The sequence below is a fragment of the Carettochelys insculpta genome, chromosome 1 (assembly GCF_033958435.1).
Source record: "Carettochelys insculpta isolate YL-2023 chromosome 1, ASM3395843v1, whole genome shotgun sequence".
Lineage (NCBI taxonomy): Eukaryota > Metazoa > Chordata > Testudines > Carettochelyidae > Carettochelys > Carettochelys insculpta.
In genome coordinates, this window is record NC_134137.1 from 135,973,473 (window position 1) to 135,996,249 (window position 22,777).

Sequence of the window (22,777 nt, forward strand, 5' to 3'; positions counted from 1 at the left end):
TGGTGGAATGTGGAGAAAATGTTTGGGATGGTGCTTGTACTAATTCCTCCTTCCCCAAGGCTTTTCTTTTCACTTCTCTGTTTTCTTTTTCCCCACTGCCCACTATTCTGGCTTCTGCAGTAGAAGACAGACCCACGCTCCTAAATCTTATACTCAACATCCATCCCCTCAACTCCTGACTTCTTTCCCCTGTTCACCAACCCATCCTAAGATCTCACCCTCTCTGACTTTTTTCCTTCGTCATAATACTCCACCACCAGTCTCAGGTGCTCACTGTTTTCTTTTCTGACCTTATCCTTAAGGGGTGAAATCCTGACCCTACTGAAGTCAATGGCAAAACTTTTGGGACCCATTGTTTAGTCCACTGGGGTCACGAACATAATCTCTGCTAGGACCACCACCAATATTCTTGAGCAGTTACTAAGACCATAAGAGATCAGCTTCCTTGTGGGTAGTCAGTCATAAGAAGCTCTGTTCTTTTTTGTTCTATTATCAATAAAGGATGGTGATGGGAGAAAAGAGGAGCAGTAACATTGAGAGATGCACTAAAATCCAAGGCGTAGTATGTGGGTAGGGAAATGGCAGTGAGTTCTGGTCTAGAAATAATGCTACCGTATATGCACCCAACAAAGAAAAACACAGTGGTTCATTAGAAATGAGAACATTATTTTCCGAATGTTTATACATCTTGTGATTCTGGAGTAGTTTTAAAAAGTACTAGCAGTTCCATGCAGCCATAGCATTAGTGCTGCCAAGCAAAGAGGGTAGCTTCTGCCATCATTTTACTCACATTGTAGAATGGATATAAATTTCTCTCAATTATTGAAGTATTCTCAGGAAGCTCCCAAAGCCACCAATCTCTTGCATAAGCTGCTGATGGAAAACCAATCACGTAGTAAAAATCAACCGATGTGATTGCTATTGTATTTGTTTTTATTGCCAAACAACATTTCTTTAGTTCTTAGTGCAGAAGACACAGCTGACACACTTCCTGTCAGTTTAATTTCTCTATTTGTGAAGCCATAATGTTCCAGTAAATAGCTATATTCAGTGGCACTCCTTCTGGACAAGCATGTTCAAAGATTGAAGAAAGGCTGAACTCCATCTCGTCATCCAACACCATTTCAGCCAGCAAAATGCGACAGTCCAATTAAAAGTTTAAGAAAAACCCATAATGCTAATCTGCAATAAAAAATACAAAACAATTACAAAAAGTAAAGGTGCTATAAAGATTACATAAAATACAATACTGGTCATCGAATTTTGCATTTCAGAGGTACTTTCAAGTTACTAGACCAAAATGACTAAATACATACTATATATACCATCTCTGTATGAAACACAGTGCCACTTCCTTTCATAAGATTCAGGAGACACAAATATGGACTTGATCATCTCTGTTTCTGTGAGAAGAGATGGACTCAGACTTAATGGAGCTGGGCATGTGAATGTGTGGAAGAAATAGGGGTAATCGTACCTCAGCAGCACTCACTGTGCATATCTTCTTTGGAATCTTTTTACATTTATATTGCAGCTTAATCTTCAGAAGAGAACCAGAGGAGTAAGGAAGGGGGAACCTTGTACTAAGCACTATCCAAACATAGACAATGGTCGTTCTACAGAAGCCTCTCCATAATTCTTCTGTGGGAACAAGGTTCTTTGGAAATAGGAATGACCGGGTGTGTGAAGAGAGGAAAGACAATCTGGTGATGCTATTCCCCACTGCGTCTTCCTACTTCTTTGACCCAGTCAGAAATACAATAAAACCAAACTGAGTGTTATTTTATCTGCTACTCTCCATTGCCCTGTGCAGTCATTTAAATCAGTGCAATGTGGGTCTAAAATGCTAGTAAATCAGACCAACAGATAACATTTTAAACTTATCTTGTACTAAGGTAAATGCCTGCACAAGGTGTAGGACAACAGTGAGCTGAATCCATATCTGTGTTCTGCCTCTTGCAGCAATTATCTCAGAGGCAGCGATGACAATATGGTACCTGCTGGTAAGTGTGAATCTGTAAGAGGGCGTGTAGCTTCTCTGTGGATAGCCCAAGGCTCTGAGCCATGATCTAATTTTTTCTGTTGGGGTTGAGCATGCTGCAGGAGTTCAATACATAACACAATAAAACAGATGGAGACATGCAACTCCTTCTGGCAGGGAATGGATCACGTCCTTCTGCCCCAGACCCTGCCTTACAGGGTCCATCAGCTGAGAATTTGGCCATGTATAACTGAGTCAAACTTATACCCATTATGTGAATGATCATTTAGTCCTGAAATCTAACCCTGGGGTCAGCAAGCTTTCTGGGGCAGAGTGCCAAAATCTGACCTTTTCACCTCTACGTATAGTCCAAGTGCCAGTGATACTTTTAAAACTCACTAATAGTCCTACTTACAACTTCATTAATAAATAAATTAAGATGTACAGCTTTACTGTTTAAGTGGTGGCTGATAGCATTAGCTGGTCTTTTGTTAATCCGCAGACAGAGTGACTTTGAGTAAGCTCCTGGCTGCATGGCGGAAGCAGGAGAGATGGACTGAGCTCCCGCCTTGTGTGCTGCTGAAAATCAGCTTGGGTGCCACTCTTGGTACCTATGCCAGGGATTGTTGACCCCAGGTCAAATATGTACAGGTTCTGCATCTGAATGTTTTTTCCCTGCAAATCCCTACAACCTTCTGTCATCTGCAAAGGCAGAACTGCTGCTCCTTATCACACTACCACCGTTGCCAGGTACTGCAAAGCAACACTAGCATTTCTAGCCCAGGGCCAGACTTGTACTACAACTGTTGAAGGGACCACTGGGACATGCTGAAAGAAAAACATGAACAACAAGGCAACTAATATGCTCCAGCAAATGACTCACATATTGGGGACATCTGAATGCCATAAACATAACCTGAACAAAACATATGCAAGGGAATCAAAACACTGCCACTCTGGAAAAGATGCCAATGTACCCTATAGAGAGAGAATTATGATTACCATAGAAAAGTAAACAGAACATCTGCAGGTAAGGAGCGTTTTACAATGGGCATAAAGATCCTTTTTGGGAAAGGTTTAGACAGAATTTAACTTAGGTTCCAAGCTGGTCATCCTGCTCTTTTTAGAAGCAGAAATGACTATGTGAGTCTCTTTGACCTCTTTGCAAAAGATCAGGAAGAAATTATTGTAATTATTGCTGTGTTAGCTCTATTCTACCATGGCGTATCTCAAATTAAGGCAGCTGCACAACTATAAAGAAGGAGAGATGCAGCACTGTACCATGCTCTGTATATTTTGAAAGCTGCAGGAAGAAATGCAGAGGTAGAAGCATGTATAGGACAGCCCTGTAAAATAATTTACAAGCGCTTGCAGCAAGACAGCACTAATACATAAGGGATTCCATTTAAAATAGCAGAAGAACAAGTGAAAACAGGAATAAACCCATATACTACACAGCGACTGCAATGGAAGGGCAATGTATGGGGAAAGAGAAGAAGGTAAGCGTGATGTTTTACAGTATAACGGAAAAGTAGCTCATGACGTGCGTGTCAGGACTCCTGCACATTATATACTCATTTCTAAGAATGGCAACTAATCTTGCTACAGATTGCCCTTAATCCACATTTATTTTAATAGGATGGTTCTGTGCAAGTGCAATATTGTACTCTCTCTTTCTCGCTCACTACATCAGATGGGCTATTGGATCCATGAACCTTGTCTTCAGCTTCTGGGGACTCCTGTTACACAGTGTGCCCTCTCCCAAGTATCAACCATGTGAATTCATAGGTCCATAGTGTCCTAGGGCTGGAAGACATCTCAGGAGGTCATAGAGTCCAGCCCCCTGCGTAAAGCAAGATCAACCCCAACTAAATCATCCCAGCTAGGTTTTCATCAAGACAGGACTTAAAAACCTCTAGGGATGGAGATTCCACCATCTCTCTAGGTAACACATTTCAGTGCTTCACCACCCTCCCAGTGAAAGTTTTTCCTAATATTATAGAATATTTATTTTTCAGTGTTTGACCATCCTGCCAGTTAGGAACTTTTTCCTAATGTCCAACCTAACCCTCCCTTGCTGCAGTTTCACCCCATTGCTTTTTATTCTATCCTCCGAGGCCAAGAGAAGTTTTCTCCCTCCTCCTTATGACACCCTTTTAGATACCTCAAAACCGCTATCCTGTCCCCCTCAATCTTCTCTTTTCCAAACTAAACAAGCCCAATTCTTTCAGTCTTTCTTCATAGGTCATGTTCTCTACCCCTTTGATCATTCTTGTTGCTCTTTCCTGGACCCTTTCCAATTTTTCCACATCTTTCTTGAAACATCATGCCCAGAACTGGACACAATACTCCAGCTGAGGCCTAACAAGCACAGAGTAGAGCAGAAGAATGACTTCTTGTGTCTTGTTCACAACACACCTGTTATGCACCCCAGAATCATGTTTGCTTTTTTTGCAACAGCATCACACTGTTGACTCATATTTAACTTGTGGTCCACTATAACCCCTAAATTCCTTTCTACCATACTCCTTCCTAGACAGTGACTTCCCATTCCGTATGTGTGAAACTGATTGTTCCTTCCTAAGTGGAGCACTTTGCATTTGTCTTTATTAAACCTCATCCTGTTTACCTCAGACCATTTCTCCAATTTGTCCAGATCACTTTGAATTTTGACCCTAACCTCCAAAGCAGTTGCAACCCCTCCTAGCTTGATATCATCTGCAAACTTAATAAGTGTACTTTCTATGCCAATATCTACATTGTTGATGAATATATTGAACATAACTGGTCCCAAAACAAACCCCATGCGGAACCCCACTTGTTATACCTTTCCAGCAGGATTGAGGACCATTAATAACTACTCTCTTGAGTATGGTTATCCAGCCAGTTTTGCACCCACCTTATAGTAGCCCCATCGAAGTTGTATTTGCCTAGTTTATTGATAAGAATATCATGCAAGACCATATCCAACCAACCCACTGTAACTTGAGACCATTGCTCCTTGTTCTGTCATTTGTCACTACTGAGAACAGCTTCTCTCCATCCTCTTTAAAGCCCCCCTTCAGGAACTTGAAGACTGGTACCAAGTGTAACATTGTAAAACTCCCATTAACTTCCAGCGTAGAAGGTTTAGGCCCACTGATAAACGACTGTGGGCCAGGGACATTGTTATTGCTATGCAGCTTCACAGAAGGCAGAGTTTGTAAATGTATAGGCAGGCTTTCCTGGGCTGTAGCCACAAACTGTTCTGTAGCTGACTGACCCCAACACTTAGGGTGCATCTACACTTACTGGGAAATTAACGTGGTGTAAGTTGATCTTCTGGGATTCGATTTAGCATGCCTAGTGTGGGCCATACAAAAATCAAACAACTGGGACTCCACTGTCGACCCTGTTACTCCTCGCTGTCGTGAGGAGTCAGGGAAGCCGACACGAGAGTTTCTCCCATCGACCTTCTGCTGTGGGAACGTGAGGAAGAACTGATTTAGGATATGTCAAATCCAGTTACGCAATTCACATAGCTGGAGTTGCATATCTTAGATCAATTTTCCTCCATAGTGTAGACCTGATCTTAGCCTCAGAAGTGGCATCCATAACACCATCTCTACTACCAAATAAGGCAGATGGAGACAAGGGAAATGTCAGGGAGGAGCTGGTGCCTCTTAACATTTTATCTGGATGGAAAGACAGCTAAGGACGCCATGAGGGAGCCCGGAAACTCCCCTTCCCCATTCCAATTCCAACCCAGCAGAACAACTAACTGAGCCAAAACTGACCTTTCAGCCAACAAGAGGATGAGAGGACAGAGCCTTCAAATAACACTCCCTAAACTCCTGTGTTTGGGGCTTATGTTGAGCCAGGCCACAACCACAGTCCCTTTGTTCTCCTAGGTATAGAAAGGGGTTAATTTCTGTAGTGAAAGTATTAGGGTTAGAGCTACTAACCCTCTAGGACTATCCTGAAGTCTCCCAGAATCAGCACAGATCTCTCAGTGACTACTGAGTGCAATCTAGGAGATTCTCCATGGGATATTTAAAGAAAATGATATTATGTCACATTGGAAAAAAAAACCCATCCAGAATAGCTTCAGTCGGAGTTGGAAACTGTCATTAGGTTTCCCATTTGTCTATTTGACTGGGTGGGAATATCCATCACAAACTTCTGCTTTGTCTTACCAAACACCCCCCACCCCCACCCCAAGGTTTCTTATTCAGTTCATCATCCAGAGAGTGAGTAACTGAGCTCTCTTTTCTTTTATGTCCCTCCATATCTACACTGATCTTTAAATTCCAATATTTTACCCCCTTTCTCCATTCATTTGGTGATCTATTAGGTCTTTGAAACATAAGAGTTCTACTAACTGATTTGGTCTTCCTCTATGCTGTTTATGCAGACATCTGTAAAGAATTCAAATAAATATGTTGGATGAGATTCAAATAAGTGAACTGAATTCAAATGAACATCCTCTCATGCCTAAAGAATCACACATAGATACCCAGAGTTACATTCATTTCAGTGAGTGGTGTTCTTCACATCAACATGGGCACTCCTCACTAAAGTGAAGCAGTGCACCACCAAACAGCAAATAGTGGACAAGTGGGTTTCAGTATTGGTAGCAGTTCAAACATCTCAATGATAAAGATAATACTTCATTACAGATTTTACAGATTTGGATAATTAATTTTAAGGGCTCAACTAAAACCACTGTTCAGACTGCAAAACCTTTCAAGACCCAGTCCTTATAACAGTAGTGAACAGGAATTAATTGTGGCCAGGGAAGCAGCTTATTAATGTTTGTACCTTTATAATATCAGATTATCGGTCTAGCATATAGTATTCAGAATGTCAATCGCTCTCCCCGTAATTCTGTACTATTTTAAACACCCTGCCCAGCCCTGCCCTGAAGACCCTGCCCATGCTATAGTTCCACTAAATTCAGTGAGACTCTGCAGAATGGAAGAAATAGGCCTGTCAACAGTGAAAATGTTGCAAATGTGTTTCCCCCTCTAAAAGCCAGACAGCATTGATCTCTCCTGTATGTCAGCAAATCTCTCTGAAATAGTTTGGGGACAAGTTAACAGCACTCAGACACCCACTGCACATACTCCTGCAGCTCTCATTAGCCACCCTTTGTGAGACATTCAAAACCCATTAGCAAAAATGATTTTTGCTGTCCCATTTCACAAGAATGTTATTTGTTTCAACAGCCGCTTCAGATGAATGCTTTATCTGGACTTTTCAAAAGTAAACTTTTTGTTTTTGTTATTTTTTAGTCCTCAGTTTGCAAAGCTAAAGTTAATATAGATACCCAACCTCAAGGGACCAATTTAAAATAAACATATAATACTGTGCTGTTCTAGTTCAAAACACTGAGTTTAAGCTTTAGCCAACAATGTTCTTTAAAAGCTTTACAAACAACAAGGCCCAGGCTACACTGTTGTTTCTATTTCAGGATACATTTGTAAAAGAAATAGAAATTGCATGACAACACCATGCTCATAATAGCAGGCCTATTTCGAGCACAGTGTTTCGTTTCTGGTAACCCTCATTATATGAGGGTTACCAGGAAGTTAGAAATAAGATGGTTTAAAATAAGTTACATAATTTGTGCAATACAAATTGCATAAACTTATTTAGAGCTAGGGCTACAATGTAGCCCTACACTAAGTGAATACATAATCAGGGATTCCAGCTTTAATTTGACAGTAAGAATATGACAATCCCACAGCTTGTATAAATCAGTCCCATGCTTGGTGGCACAGAACCAAACAGTAAAATTCCCATCTGTTGGAATAATAACATGAACATTTAAATGAACACAAGTTAAGAGCAGAAAAACTTCTTTTCGTACCAAAACAGATAAAAACTTGGTTTTGGTTTTCTCAGTTTTCAGTAGCATAGTCTTACCAAATTTATTCTACTCATCCTGGGCAAGAAACTATTACAGGTTGCATCTCCCTGGTCCAGCATGCTCGGGACCTGACCTGTCCTGAATGAGAGATTTTGCTGGAGTGAGGAAGCCAAAGTTCCCCGGCTCTCCTCCTCACCATCAGACACCAGCCTAGGCCACTGGGTTCTACTCTGGGTCCATCAGGGCTCCAGACTGTTTGCCTCTCCAAGATCCAGACTGGCTAGAGCTTCCCAGACCCAGGTGGGGCTCCTGGCTGCAGCATCCCTGCTGCTGCCAGTTCCCCTGCCTAGATTGTAGCTCCCTCCCTGGCTGCCACATCCAGCTTCCCGCCTCCAGGTAGGGCTCCCTCCCCAGACCCCAAAGCCAGCTCCACAGCCTCAGGCAGGACTCCCTTCCCAGCCTCCACCATGGCTCCTTGTTTCAACTGTGGCTGGATTCCTGGCTGCCACCACCATCTTCCCAGGCCCAGCCCCCTCCCTGGCTGCCAGCCTTCCTCTCCAGCTGCCATTTTCTCAGCCTCGGCTGCAGATCAGCAGCCACTGCCAGGTTGCTGACCCCTGCCGCTAGTCCAGCTGTAGCGCTTCTGGTTTCCTAGCCCTCACTGGCCTGACTGCAGCTGCCTGGCCCCAGCCCTGGCAAGAGCTCCTAGCTGCTCAACTTGAAGCTGGCCCCCACTCTCTGGTCCCACAACATCCATGGTCCGGCAGGACCACAGATGTTGCCAGACCAGAAAGTCGCAGATTTTAGAGGTTCAGCTGGTACAGGTGAATAAAATTTGTCATGATTAATAATTATTATTATTATCATCATCATTATAGGAAAACATAGGTAAGTAGCATGTGACAAATTTTCATGATGAATGTGCATGATTAAACAGACTATAATAAATACATCCCTCACTGATCATTTAAATTGTCGTGGCACCTTTACCCTGCTTAGTGCTCAAAGAGAAAAGTAATCATGTTAATGACATTTATGTTGTGAAATCAACTTGAGAAAACAAACTCTGCCAGACAAAACTATATAACACTTGCCTTGGGAAAAGAATCTCTGGAAGTTGCTGAGGACAGCAAGCTGAAAGTAAGTACAGTAGGGCCTCAGGATTCGCGAACTTAATGTTTGCGAATGCAATTATTCGTGAGTGGCCGAGCGGCCGCTTCCCCCAGGGCCCTGGGCACCCCCCTGTATTCATGAAAAATCAACATTCACAAGGGTTCCAAACACGGAACCCTTGCAAATGTTGAGACCCTAGTGTACAGCCTTTCCTTTTGTGCCCTGCCTGAGTTGGGATATTGCTATGGAAATCTGCTGTAGCCAGTAAACTCACAAGTGTCCAGTGATGAAAAACAGTGGCTTTATTTAGAGGCAGGCAGACTCCATTGTAGCTTTAGCAAAATATGTTTTATAGAAAAAAAGTCACTATTGGAGAGTTATCAAGGAAAAAAAAACCCATGAAATAGTAGGAAAACCAGACTGACAAGTAAGTTGATAATCTGGATGTAAAATACATTCTTATCCCTCCAATTAAAAATAATGAAACTGGCATTTTTATATGCCTCTATCAGCATGAAGTGGGAAAGAAGAAAAAAGAACAATAATATTTAGATAAGAAAATCACAAAGGCAGAAAGAGGACATAATCATCTAACCCTTTACCTCATGGACTCTTCTCTCGTGAACAGCTGTACTTGAGAGGAATCATTCTAGTTCTGAGTTTGAAAGAGCATGGGGGTGCCCAACTCACTTGTAGGGCAGCCTCTACAAATGGATGCAGTGAAAGTATGGTCACTGAAGGACCTTCAGTCAACATTAATAAAGATCCTTGTGACACGATAGCTTTGGGTGGGAGTTTCACAAACACCTAAGTGATGAAGGGGCAGTTGCCTATAACTCTGACACTTTCTTTTTTCTTCATTCCTGTTTGCAAAAACATGCATTTCAAGGTTGCTTCCCTCCTCTGTTTCAGAGAAAAGCACGAAGGATGTATGAGCAAAAAGAGATCATCCCAAAATGGTCAAAACTGTATGAAGCACATTTTGTAAAGACAAATTTAGTCACTGATAACCACTGAGTAAGTTGCTTAAGGAGGAAGAAAATTCCCACAGCTTTGAACCATTTTCCAGAGAACTAATGTGCTAGACTTTTTTTACACAGTTCATACTGTACAATCAATATGGCTTGCTAATGGTTGTAGAAAAGTTACAATTACAAAAGCTCACGGCTCCACTTACTTGCTGTGCTAATTAACATGCAGAGGTTTTCTTAAAGCCCAAAATCGCATCTAAAATGTTCCCTGTGATCTTAATTTGCACATTGGTGAATCCATATTTCTCCAGTAGCTGCTTATACTCTGAGCCACTTCTCTGCTTGCCTTCAGTCATACTGAGGGACTGTAATACTGCTCTGGGAGGGTGTGTCTTCTCTTCATCAAGCACAATTTCTGCCACTAGCAAGGCACTTCCTGTGATTTCAAAACAACAACAAAAGTGGTTACACAAAATATTCGTAGCTTCCAAACTGCAATGCTGCTGGTTCAAATGCTATTATAAATGCTGAAAATGTGCATCTAAAGCTACGTCTACACGTGTATGCTACATCGAAATAGCTTATTTTGATGTAGCGAAATCGAAATAAGCTATTTCGATGAATAGCATCTACACGTCCTCCAGGGCTGGTGCCGTTGGGCAGCACCACATCGAAGTAGGCGCTGCAGGGGAGCGTATACACGCCAAAGCGGCCCACATCAAAATAAGGGTGCCAGGAACAGCTGCAGACAGGGTCACAGGGCGGACTAGCACTTCCTGGGTAACAGCTAGCCGATCCCTTAAAGGGCCCCTCCCAGACACATTTGTACTAAACAGCACAAGATCCACAGAGCCGACAACTGGTTGCAGACCCTGTGCATGCAGCACGGATCCCCAGCTGCAGCAGCAGCAGCCAGAAGCCCTGGGCTAACGGCTGCTGCACACGGTGACCACAGAGCCCCGCAAGGGCTGGAGAGAGCGTCTCTCAACCCCCCAGCTGATGGCCGCCATAGCGGACCCCGCTATTTCGATGTTGCAGGATGCGGATTGTCTACATGTGCCCTACTTCAACATTCAACGTCGAAGTAGGGCGCTATTCCCATCTCCTGTTGGGGATAGCGACTTCGACGTCTCGCCGCCTAATGTCGATTTCAACTTCGAAACAGCGCTCGCCACATGTAGACGTGGCGGGCGCTATTTTGAAGTTCGCGCGGCTACTTTGAAGTAGCCAGCACGTGTAGACGTGGCTTAAGAGTGATATGTTGCTGCTTTGTGAGTCTTTGGAGAACATTCTCTTTTTATTTCTCACCCCAAAGTGGAAAGGTTGTTTTTTAACGTTAGCAGAGTAGGGGAGCTTTGAGAGTCTTCTTTAGTTATCTGATTTCTGTGTGAAACAATGTATTGCTTGATCAACTGTGAAGGCCCATTCTCTCAGACTAACTAAGGATAATGTCTACACAGCAGCCTTATTTTGAAATAAGCTATTCTGGAAGAGCAATTCCAGAACAGCTGATTTTGAAATAACACTGCAATACACAAAAATGCATTTCAAAATAGCACTTAGGCATACACAATTTGTAAAGGCTTCTATTTTAATATGGGGAAGATAAAAATGACTGTCACTATAAACAGTCATCCATAAACCCCTTCTGCTGTCAAGCACTATATTGTAAACGTGAAGAAAAAGCTTCACAAGATAGAAAAAACATTACCTGGTTTGCAAATAGCTGATATTTTGCTTAACAATATGTGAATCTTTTCATCATTCAAGTCATGTAGAATTAGTGAAAGGATGTACAGGTCTACTTCTGGAAGAGCATCTTTGAAGAAGTCACCTGTTAGAAAATAATGGGTATCTGGTTATGATACAATTCTACAAAGCAAATATTTAGGCAAAAATTTTAAGTTTAGTTTTAGCAAGAATGTAATATAGGGATGCACAACATGAATGGTAAAATAATTTCAGTGTCAGTTTAGTTTCACAGTTTGGTTTTCAATGTTCTTCTGCTCCAAATAGCAAGTCCACAAAACATTTTAGAGACAAGAAGGCAATCAGAGCCTGCATCCTAAAACAAACTGGGGGCCAGTAGAGGTCATGGGGGTATGTGTCTGTCTGTGCAACATCTTACATTTGATGGAATTCAGCACTCCTCATAACTGGTGAGCCAAAGTAGAGGGAGTTTCAATGGTTAAGAGGACACGATGTCCTGAATAAAGACTTCATTCAGCACTGGCGTAGCACTACTCTGCATACACAGTATTTTGATTTGCAGTTACAGAAGACATGATGAGAGAAGGACAATTTATGTCAAGAGTACTGTGAAGTTTATGAACCATGCAGAAGCCAGGGCCAAGAAGTAAGATGGAATTGTGCTCGAGGACACCATCATTAACATTGATTTAAGCCTGCGTGGGCATGAGGAATGTCCAGCCAAGCCCCTCACTGGTCTCCCTTAAGCCATTTGTCCTCAGTCACTCCTATTTTCCTCAGTCATCCCTGCCTCTTTTTTCACTCTACAATATTATGAGGAAATGAAGGAACATGCAAGGACCCAAATCTTCCACTCAGCATGGAGGATTCTACCTTGTGTTTAAGCATGTTTCCCCCAGACACAGCCTCTGCTCACACTTCTGCTGGAGGAGACCAGCATCCTCTGTACTACACAGTGCACCAGGATTCGCAGGATCAACCCAAACAGCTAGTTACCTGCTCTGAAAGTTACTGCAGTTACGTGCGGTCCTGAAGGCTGAAAGCGAGAGACATTTGCCATGATGTCAGGAAGGTCAAAGACAGTGATGTTTAGATTTGGGTATTTCTGTACTAATTCATGGGCCAGAGCTCCAGTGCAACCTGTATCAAGTAAGTAAGCAAATAAATAAATAAATGAACCTTTTTCTTAGCGTCTGCAGACTTCCACAAGTTTGTATTGCACCTTACCTGAACACGACCTCACTAAGTTAAGGATGGGAGTGGCCAAGAGACTCTATAGGGGACTTAGGAGCTTGTGTTGCCTCATGGACTTAAGTCTGGAGCGGGACTAAAAAGACCTAGGTTCTAGTCCTGGCTTTGCCACTAGCCTTCTGGAAGACTATGGGCCAAGTCACTTCCTTTCTCCGTGCCTTAGCTTCCCTGCTGTTAATGACACTTATCTCCTCCCTAATGTACGGATGAAGGAGCCTGTAAAAAGAGCTAAATATTACTGTAAGGTAACGCATGAACAGTACTCCTATGGGAGCCGGGGCCAAGGGATGCAAGGAAAGGTTTAGGAGCTCTAAACTCTGTGAAGGATCACTGGTTAAAACAGTTCCGACCATGAAGGGTACAGGTCTCTGTGCAGTCCACCATCTGGGCATCATAGTTCTCTCAGGAGCTTTCTTCTAAGCACATTTTTCTGCATAACAGCACTCTCTGGCCACATCTACACAAGAAGCCTCTGTTGACAGAAGTTACTGCCGGAAGAGATTTCCCAGCAAAACTTCTGTTGATAGATTGTGTCTACACATAAAAGCAGATTGAGAAAGCAATCCTTTCTGTCAAAAGAGAGCAGCCAGACTGCCCAGCCTGCTCTCGACAGAATAGCAGAGCAGAAGCTCTGCAAACAGGGCTGCCCAGGGAACCGGAAGCACTGTCATCAACAAAAGGGCCCTGGATTGTATACACAGCTGTTTTGTCAACAGAACACCACCAAGGCAGTGTCTACACGTGCATGCTACTTAGAAGTAGCGGCGCCAACTTCGAAATAGCGCCCATCACGGCTACACGTGTTGGGCGCTATTTCGAAGTTGAAATCGACGTTAGGTGGCGAGACGTCGAAGTCGCTAACCCCATGAGGGGATGGGAATAGCACCCTACTTCAAAGTTGAATGTCAAAGTAGGGCACGTGTAGATGATCTGCGTCCCGCAACATCGAAATAGTGGGGTCCGCCATGGCAGCCATCAGCTGAGGGGTTGAGAGACGCTCTCTCTCCAGCCCCTGAGGGCTCTATGGTCATCGTGTGCAGCAGCCCTTAGCCCAGGGCTTCTGGCTCTGCTGCGGCGGCTGGGGATCCATGCTGCATGTACAGGGTCTGCAACCAGTTGTCAGCTCTGTGGATCTTGTGTTGTTTAGTGCAACTGTGACTGGGAGGGGCCCTTTAAGGGAGCGGCTTGCTGTTGAGTCTGCCCTGTGACCCTGTCTGCAGCTGCTCCTGGCACCCTTATTTCGATGTGTGCTACTTTGGCGCGTAGACGTTCCCTTGCAGCGCCTATTTCGATGTGGTGCTGCCCAACGTCGAAGTTGAACGTCGACGTTGCCAGCCCTGGAGGATGTGTAGACGTTATTAATTGAAATAGACTATTTCAATGTAGCGACATCGAAATAAGCTATTTCGATGTAGCGTGCACGTGTAGACGTAGCCCAAGAGATGTGTTATACCGCTGCCGACGGATGTGCCGAATTTTGTAAATGGACTGTTGACAAAGCACATTTTGTGTGTAGATGTTCTCCGTTTTTGCCTGACAAAAGCCTAGTTTTGCCAGGAAAAACCTCTCATGTAGATGTAGCCTCTCTGTCTAAGCACAGGCATAGAGCAGAAATAAACAGAATAGCAATAATAGAAAGTTTTTAAATGTTCTGAATTTAGTTATAATTTCAACTCTACTCAGTTTGCTTAGAACTTCTCTAGTGCTTTTCAAATTTCTTTACAAAGGTGGGTAAGCATTTTACAAGTGACCAAGGTCATGACTTTCAAAAGTGGTTAGTGGTTTCACACATCTACTTTCAGCCACCTGACATGGCCATGGGTTTCAGAACATGATTAATGCCAAATCTCTATAAAACAAGCCCCTTCATCCAGTCACCCAAATGTCAATAGTTATTTCTAAAAATCTTGACATAATTAGCATCTGAAGCTTACATGGTGAGGCAATGGCAGAGCTGGAAATGAAACTCCTAGTTCCAGTCCCAGCAATGAATCACACTGCAGCTCTGGGAGGGGAAATCCCAACTTCACAACCATATTCCAAATAAATGAACAATATCTGAATCTATCAGAGGGGGAGCCGCGTTAGTATGCAGCCGCAAAAACAACAAGGAGTTCAATGCCACCTTATAGATTAAAACTCCCATGTATGCATCTGAAAAATGGGGTCTTTACCCACAAAAGCTTATGCCTAAATAAATCTGTTAGTCTTTAAGGTGCCACAAGACTCTCCAATCTATTGTACTTCTATTTAACTTCATTTTAGCTTTCATCAGAGCTAATAACTGCAGAAAACTTACCAGTTAGAGAGAAATAATTGTAATTTTTTATTAGATTTTCATTAACTTATACACAAGTCAGTGTACTAGCCATACCTCCCAAATCACAGGCAGATCTAAACTGTGAAAGATCAAAAGCAGCTGCCACATCTTTTGCTGTCAATCTGGCAATGCTGTGCATGGCAGTCATGAAACGCTGCTTTGCCTCCCCACTGTGATAATAGGAATCCTTAAAAACAGAATACAAAGATTTTATTTATGCAATAACAACTGTGGTGAAATGAGACAATCATCACACTCTCAGAAGAACTCACACAGAAAAAAGACAAAAGCTATCATAACACCAATGGGTGAACACTTCACAATTACTCCACATCCTACTTCTCAGTCCTTGTCCTCAAAAATGACCTGCAGAATACCTTCAAAAACATGAGCCTGGAAGCCTCAATTCAGAACTTTCCTAGATACTAAAAAAAATTGCCTTAAAAATGACAAGGGACCCTCGGTGCCTGACTGGTGCTGAACAAAAGAATTTGCCAGACCATGATAGGTCAGCAGTATTATTAACACTTCCATTGCTTACTGGGCTCTCATAAGATATTTAGGGGTAAGTCAGGGCTAAATATGAGCACAAAACACTGAGAGCCAGGACTGGTGGCTGGAAACAAACTTTATGGGTCCATTGGAAACTTGGCCACATGCATAAATGGACATATGGCTAACTAAAATCATGCCAGCTTACTGATGTTGAGAGAAGAGAGAGTGCCAAACTAGAGAAGTTTAACCTGTAGATGTTAATTACTTATGCTAAGTAATCTGTTACACTTTTTTTAGCTGTGACACTCTGAGCACCTTTCGCAGACCTGAACAAGAGCTCTATGTCGCTCAGAAGTTTGTCTCTTTCACTAACAGACGTTGTCCAATAAAAAAAAATATACATATATTACCTCATCTATCTTGTCTAATAATTCAGTCTAGTAACCAGCCAGCCAGCCAGCTACAAGTCCTTTCCACCTCTTCATTACTGTGGAAAGCGCGCCTTCAGTCCACGCCAAAATCCTGATCAAAGACATATTTTCCAGCATGCTAGGAAGATCACCAAATGCTGATTATTCTGGACCAAACTCCAGAATCCTGGAGATATTCCAAAATATGAAAAACCAACTGCCAGCTCTTTTATCATGATGGGGATCTGGCCTGAGCACCCTCACTAGCTGGAGATGGGGCAGAGAAAGAGGAAATCCTTCAGGGGATAATAAAATGCTTTCTTTAACCAGTTACATCTGTGACATATGCCTTTATTTACATGATTATGCTGCATTCAGCATAGCTAGGTGTCTGTTTATATTATAATTTTGTTTCTGAGAGAAAAGAGTGAATCTCTGCATTTAAAATGTTTTTTTCCTGCTATGCTTTGCAAATGTTTTCACTGAATGCTGACATTTAGTTACAAGTGTAATTTTTTGTCAGCAGGAACTTCTTAGCAGGCATTATGTAACACTTATGGAAGTTATACAAAGAAAAGAAATGTCTTCTTGGCAGACTGCTTTCCATCCCCTAGCAGTGATTTTCAGTGTCAGAGAATATTTTTATTTATTTATCATTTCAGAGAGGCTAACTGACTCTGAGGGGAAACAGTGGAGAAAAAAGGAGTCCCGACAGACAGCCGAAGAAGTGAGAATGTTCCACTCCCTCAGTTGACAAGAGACACAGAGAATAGATGGAAGCTACATGGAAGTAGGTGACTGATCAGGCAAGAGAAAAGGCTGCTAAAGTGTATGGAAAGTGCCCGAAGAGTTTGGAAAACCAGGAAGACAGCTTGCAATTAATTCTGCGGCATCTAAGAAAGCAAAAGAATCTCATTTTCTGAAGCAGTAAAAGTTTGGCTATAGCATTCTTGAGAACCTGATGTTTAGAAAAGAGGAATTTGGGAAGACTATTATAGGGAAATGTAGCAAATATACCCCCCAACCACATGGATGAAACCTGAGCAAATGATAGGTCTTTAGCAGAGAGTCTGATCTGAGCATGGTGTACCAGGTAAAGTAAGAAGCACTTTACAGAGATGGGGACTTTTCAATGGAAAAAGCTGTCACTGACTTCCCAATATTCAAATCTAGAGCCTGGAAATGACAGTGCCTCAAGTGATCTCCCATGCTGATACGGTGCACAGGGAAGAAGTTTACTCTAATCTCCCAGACCATGTAAGCACCTCACTGGGTTGCTCAGTGTCCTCAAGTCAATAGTCTCCCACCAAGGGCAGCCCTAGGGCCAGCGGGGGTGGAGGGGAAGGGTTTGGACAGGGGACACTGATCATGGACAGATCAGCTAGAGACCACACAAGTGAGAAACAAAAAAAAAAAAAAAAAAAAGGGGGGTGGGGTGGGGGAGAAGAAATAAAAAAAGAGAACAAAGAAAACCCCTCCCTGATTTGATGTGGTCCTTGACTGTAGGGGAGACAGATCTATGGAGTCTGGGCAGGAGAGAGGGTGCAGGAGTGGGTTGGAGACGGGTGATCTGGGCAAGAGTGTGTTGGGGGTGAGTGATATGGGCCGGAGCATGCTGAGGGTAAGGGCTCTCTGCAGGGGCATGGGGATGCAGGAGAGGGGTGGGGGTCTGGGCGGGAGGAGGTGCAGAAGCAGACTGGAGGTGTGGGTCCAGGTGGGAGGAAGGGAGCAGAAGGGTTTGGGGTTCAAGGTCAGGAAGGGAGGGGTCAAGGTGGTGGTGAGGGGTCTGGGAGGGAGGGGGCAGGAGCAGGGTGTTGGTGGGAAGTCAGGGCAGGAGGTGGGATGCAGGAGAGGGATGTGGGGGTGAGGGGTGTGGGAGGGAGGGGCAAGAGCAGGGTGGGAGTAGAGGGTGTGGATGGGAGGGGCCACAGGAGCGGTCAAGGGGTGCCAGATCTGCGCAATGGGGTTGCCGTGACCAGCTCACCCCTGATGCACATGGGTCTGGGCCCCCTCTCTCCACTCCCAGGCACCTCCTTCCACTGCTCTGATTGGACAGAATTCCAGCCAATCACAGCAGAGGTAGGAAGCCTCAGGACAGCATTGCCAAGGCTGCAGCAATTCCCTTGCCCCTTCCCCAGGCGGGGGAACAGCAGCAAGCAGCAGCAGAGCCTGGAGCCACTTCCTGCCCTGCCCACCCCCCAATTACCCTCCTGCAGAGCTCATGGTCTGGATCCAGCCCTGGCTTGCTTGACCCGGCCCACGAGGCATGGGGCTTTGCACCCTCCACCCTGCCACAGGCCAGATGCTACGGAGCAGAGCACAGAACCTCAGGGTCCTGACACAGACAAGCTGCAGTCTGGATCCAGAATGCAGGCGGGGGCTTCTGGGAGCCAAGCCGGCTGAAGCTATGAATAGGAATACCAGAGCATAGGACTGGATGAGGAGACAGCACAGGGTAGCCGTGTCTACACGTGCACACTACTTCGAAGTAGCGGCACTAACTTCGAAATAGCGCCCGTCACGGCTACACGTGTTGGGCGCTATTTTGAAGTTAACTTCGACGTTAGGCGGCGAGACGTCGAAGTCGCTAACCCCATGAGGGGATAGGAATAGCGCCCTACTTCGACGTTCAACGTCGAAGTAGGGACCGCGTAGTCGTTGCGCGTCCCGCAACTTCGAAATAGCGGGGTCCTCCATGGCGGCCATCAGCTGAGGGGTTGAGAGACGCTCTCTCTCCAGCCCCTGCGGGGCTCTATGGTCACCGTGGGCAGCAGCCCTTAGCCCAGGGCTTGTGGCTGCTGCTGCGGCAGCTGGGGATCCATGCTGCATGCACAGGGTCTGCAACCAGTTGTCGGCTCTGTGGATCTTGTGTTGTTTAGTGCAATGTGTCTGGGAGGGGCCCTTTAAGGGAGCGGCTTGCTGTTGAGTCCGCCCTGTGACCCTGTCTGCAGCTGTGCCTGGCACCCTTATTTCGATGTGTGCTACTTTGGCGTGTAGACGTTCCCTCGCAGCGCCTATTTCGATGTGGTGCCGCGCAACGTCGAAGTTGAACATCGACATTGCCAGCCCTGGAGGACGTGTAGACGTTATTCATCGAAATAGCCTATTTCGATGTTGCTACATCAAAATAAGCTATTTCGATGTTGGCTTCACGTGTAGACGTAGCCTGTGCCTCCTTCCCATTTTGGTAGCTTTTGAGCCACATAGAACAAGCCACCGCCTGTCACGCACATTCACATGGTCCTTACTGTAGATACGCACGCTGCAGTCACCTCCAGTAGGGGCCTGAAGTGCAGGATAAGCTTTGGGGTCTGAGAGGGAGTTTTAGTGAAGGAAGGGGCTGTGACATGGAGCAAGGTGTTGGGGTTCAGGGTCCAGGAGGGGTTTTTGGTGCAGAAGAGGAAGCTGGCTTGGGGGAGAGATGTAGGAGCAGGTACAGGATCTGAAGGGCAGTTGTGACCTGTGGGGGGAAGGTGCAGAGGGTTTGGACAGTGACCTGGGGCAGCGGTTTGGGGTGCAGGTTCTGGGAGGGAGGAGAGATGTGGTGCCAGAGGCAGGCTCTGCTCGAAGCAGCTTTCTTGCCTGCCAGCAGCACCAGCCCTCTGCTGTTCTGCGTGGTTCTCTGCGTTAGGGGGAGGGCTTCACACGCTGCCCTGGAAACAAACCAATGGGAGCTGAGAAATTGTACTGCCCCCATCCCCAGCAAAGTCTGGAAATTGGCCAATAGGAGCTGACAGATTTTGCTGGGGGTGGGAACAGCACATGAAACCGGCCAATGAGATTTTGCTGGGGATAGGAGCAGCACCCAAAACTCTCCCCTCTCCACAGCTGTAGGGGCTGACCACAGTCCAGATTAAAAGGCGTAGCAGGCCACACACAGCCCATGAGCTGGACGTTGCCCACCCTGCTTTAATACCTCCTGCATAGGGCTAGAGTTGAACACTGTTTGGACTCCACAGCCAGCAACGACTGCATGAGCCCATTTGCTTAGCAGTCCTTGGCTGTGTCTACACGAGCCCCAAACTTCGAAATGGCCACGCAAATGGCCATTTCAAAGCTAACTAATGAAGCGCTGAAATGCATATTCAGCGCCTCATTAGCATGCAGGCGGCTGCGGCACTTCGAAATTGACGAGCCTTGCCACCGCGAGTCTCGTCCAGACAGGGCTTCTTTTCGAAAGGACGCCTCCTACTTCGAAGTCCCCTTATTCCCATGAGCTGATGGGAATAAGGGGACTTCAAAGTAGGCGGGGTCTGTTCGAAAAAAAGCCTCGTCTAGACGAGATGCGCGGCGGCGAGGCGCGTCAATTTCGAAGCGCCGCGGCCGCCCGCATGCTAATGAGGTGCTGAATATGCATTTCAGTGCTTCATTAGAAAGCTTCAAAATGGCCATTTGCGTGGCCATTTCGAAGTTTGGGGCTCGTGTAGACGTAGCTCTTATGTGCTACACCTGTACCCAAAGACTCTGGCCCCCTGTTCATTTCTAAATGCAAATCAAGATGTTTATTGATCTTCAGATCATATATGCTTTAGGTCCTCAAAACCTTAGGACACAGGTCAGTGGGAGCTGAGCATGTCCAATGCTTCCCAAAAGGTGCTTAGCACCTTGCAGAAATATACTCCTGGTTCTTACACTCCTCTAAGCTTCTCCAACACAGGTTATCTGTTAGCTTTTGGACCCTCTACCAGTCATGGCACTGCACATTTTCTTATTCTCTCCCTTAGTCCACCCCCTCCCCTGCTCCCCATCAGCTACAGTCCCCTTCTGTGATAAGCACATTAAGTGAGCAAGAAAATACGGCAGGAGAGTGGCTGTTGTGCGATGTTTGCAGTGCAAAGATAAATAAATGGCTTGACACATGTGACCCTAATTATCGATCAGATGGAAATACTTGAGACAAATAGAAGAAGGGTCGAGGAATGGAGAATTCTGAAAATATATGAATCAATGCAAGGCACATTTGTAGACCAGCGCAGATAAGTGAAGGAAAAGTCTGGCGTCACAGAAAATTCTGGTCAGGAGCAAAGTTAAGCTCAGATCTTGTCTCAGTGACACTATACAAATGCTGAAATATTTCTGGTTTTCTGCTGACACTACTTTTGGAAAAGAAGCTTTCAGGAGAGAGGAAGGACCTCCATTTTAGATATTAATTCTGGGTTTTGGTAACTATACATTCCAATTGCCTCAGCACCTCAGGGTCCAATCCTGCACCATGAAAGTCAATGAGAATTTTGCCATTGATTTTAACAGGAGCAGGATTAGGGCCTTAAAGAATTGAATATATTGGTATTTGAGGCATTGCTGATGGTTTATTCCAATCTCAGATTACACTAATCTGTACTATGACATGCTCAATCCGCACTTCTCATTAGTCAATTTATCTGGACCCTACAGTTCTTCCAACCTGAAAATTATTTCCTGATCTTCAGTGCACTCATATCATAAAGATAAAATAAGGACAAGAGTCTCTATTACCTGAAACAAGTCCGCTGTTTCCTTTCCAAAAGCCCGATGGGTTTGTATGGTTCCCTCTTTAACAGCAGCCTCTAGGTGTGTAAAGATATGCCAAAGGCGGTCATTACAGTGGATAAGGTAGCCATGAAGTGAAGAGTCTCCATCTGACACCAGAAAGGTGTTCGCTAAATTGGTATTACTGTAACCTTAAGGAGGAAAAAAAACTAGTTATTTTTAGTGTTGTAATAGCCATGTAACTTGTGACTAGTTTTGTAATACAAGTAAGTATAATTTTCAGTTAAATGTTTCAGGTCAGATTCTCCACTGGAAGAGCTTCACTGATTCCTACAAATTTACAGCAGCTGAAGATCTCTCTCTTGATCTGCATATTTAATTTTTCTAAAAAAATCAAATTACATTTGTTTTGTTCATTCTGTAGACACTGCACAGTTGATTTGCATCACCATATGTTATCTACATCACAGCAGGTTTAACATAAAAGAGTAATTTACAGTTAAGATACCAAATAATACATTTAGATGTTCTTGCCTTTTCATGTTACAGATATAGCATAAACCAGAAGTGATTAGTGAGAAAAGCCCGCCTCACTGCCTGCCCTTAATGTGCTTCTGTGATTGTGAAAGGGAAAAAAACGCTCCCTTTTTTAAAACTGGATTTTTAAAAAAGCTGCAAGAAACACTAGTGCTGATTGTTTCTTTCATGGTAACACTCAAAGGCCCCAGTCAGGACTGCAGAGCCACTGTACTGGATGCGGTACAGGTGTAGGTTATGCCTATACTGCAAATCTGAGGCTAACACTACGCCATCACTTTACAGTGCTACAAACTTTCTGCCTCAGGGATGTGAAAAACACACACGGCCCAAAGCACAAGTTAGAGCACTATGAAGCACCAGGATAAATCAGGCTACAGAGCTGAGAACCATGCTCCCAGCACAGTTAGCTACTCCCCTGGTGGAATAGTGTCATTTGGAACGTGGGGAGAGCTCTCTCCCAGCACTTCTGTCGTGGCCATGCTGCCACATTAAAATGCTATAGACAAAACCGAGGTTGGCCTATGTGAGATTGATTTCCAGCCACCACAGTAAATACTGTGGTGGTGCACAGGCACACTACCCTCCTGGGGTTAATGGTGAGTGTCCTCTCCTGGAATGCTTCCACTGAACTAAGAGGGGCCATGTGAGAGACCCTTGCGTAGAGCC

The 22,777-nt window shown here is 44.5% G+C and overlaps 1 protein-coding gene across 2 annotated transcripts in view; it reads right to left on the reverse strand.

Annotated features, from left to right (window-relative positions):
* Positions 1-611: 611 nt before the first annotated feature.
* ASMTL (acetylserotonin O-methyltransferase like) overlaps positions 612-22,777 on the reverse strand; it is a 51,492-nt gene continuing 29,326 nt past the window's right edge. The window contains exons 10-15 of one of the 2 annotated variants that reach the window (XM_074992332.1): positions 21,578-21,762; positions 15,252-15,384; positions 12,623-12,766; positions 11,628-11,750; positions 10,123-10,352; positions 612-1,182 (exon numbers count right to left, since the gene is read on the reverse strand). In XM_074992332.1, the coding sequence (XP_074848433.1) occupies positions 10,135-10,352; positions 11,628-11,750; positions 12,623-12,766; positions 15,252-15,384; positions 21,578-21,762 (803 nt within the window). In that variant the 3' untranslated portion in view covers positions 612-1,182; positions 10,123-10,134. The remainder of the gene's footprint in view (positions 1,183-10,122; positions 10,353-11,627; positions 11,751-12,622; positions 12,767-15,251; positions 15,385-21,577; positions 21,763-22,777) is intronic. The other variant, XM_074992341.1, reaches the window with a different exon arrangement.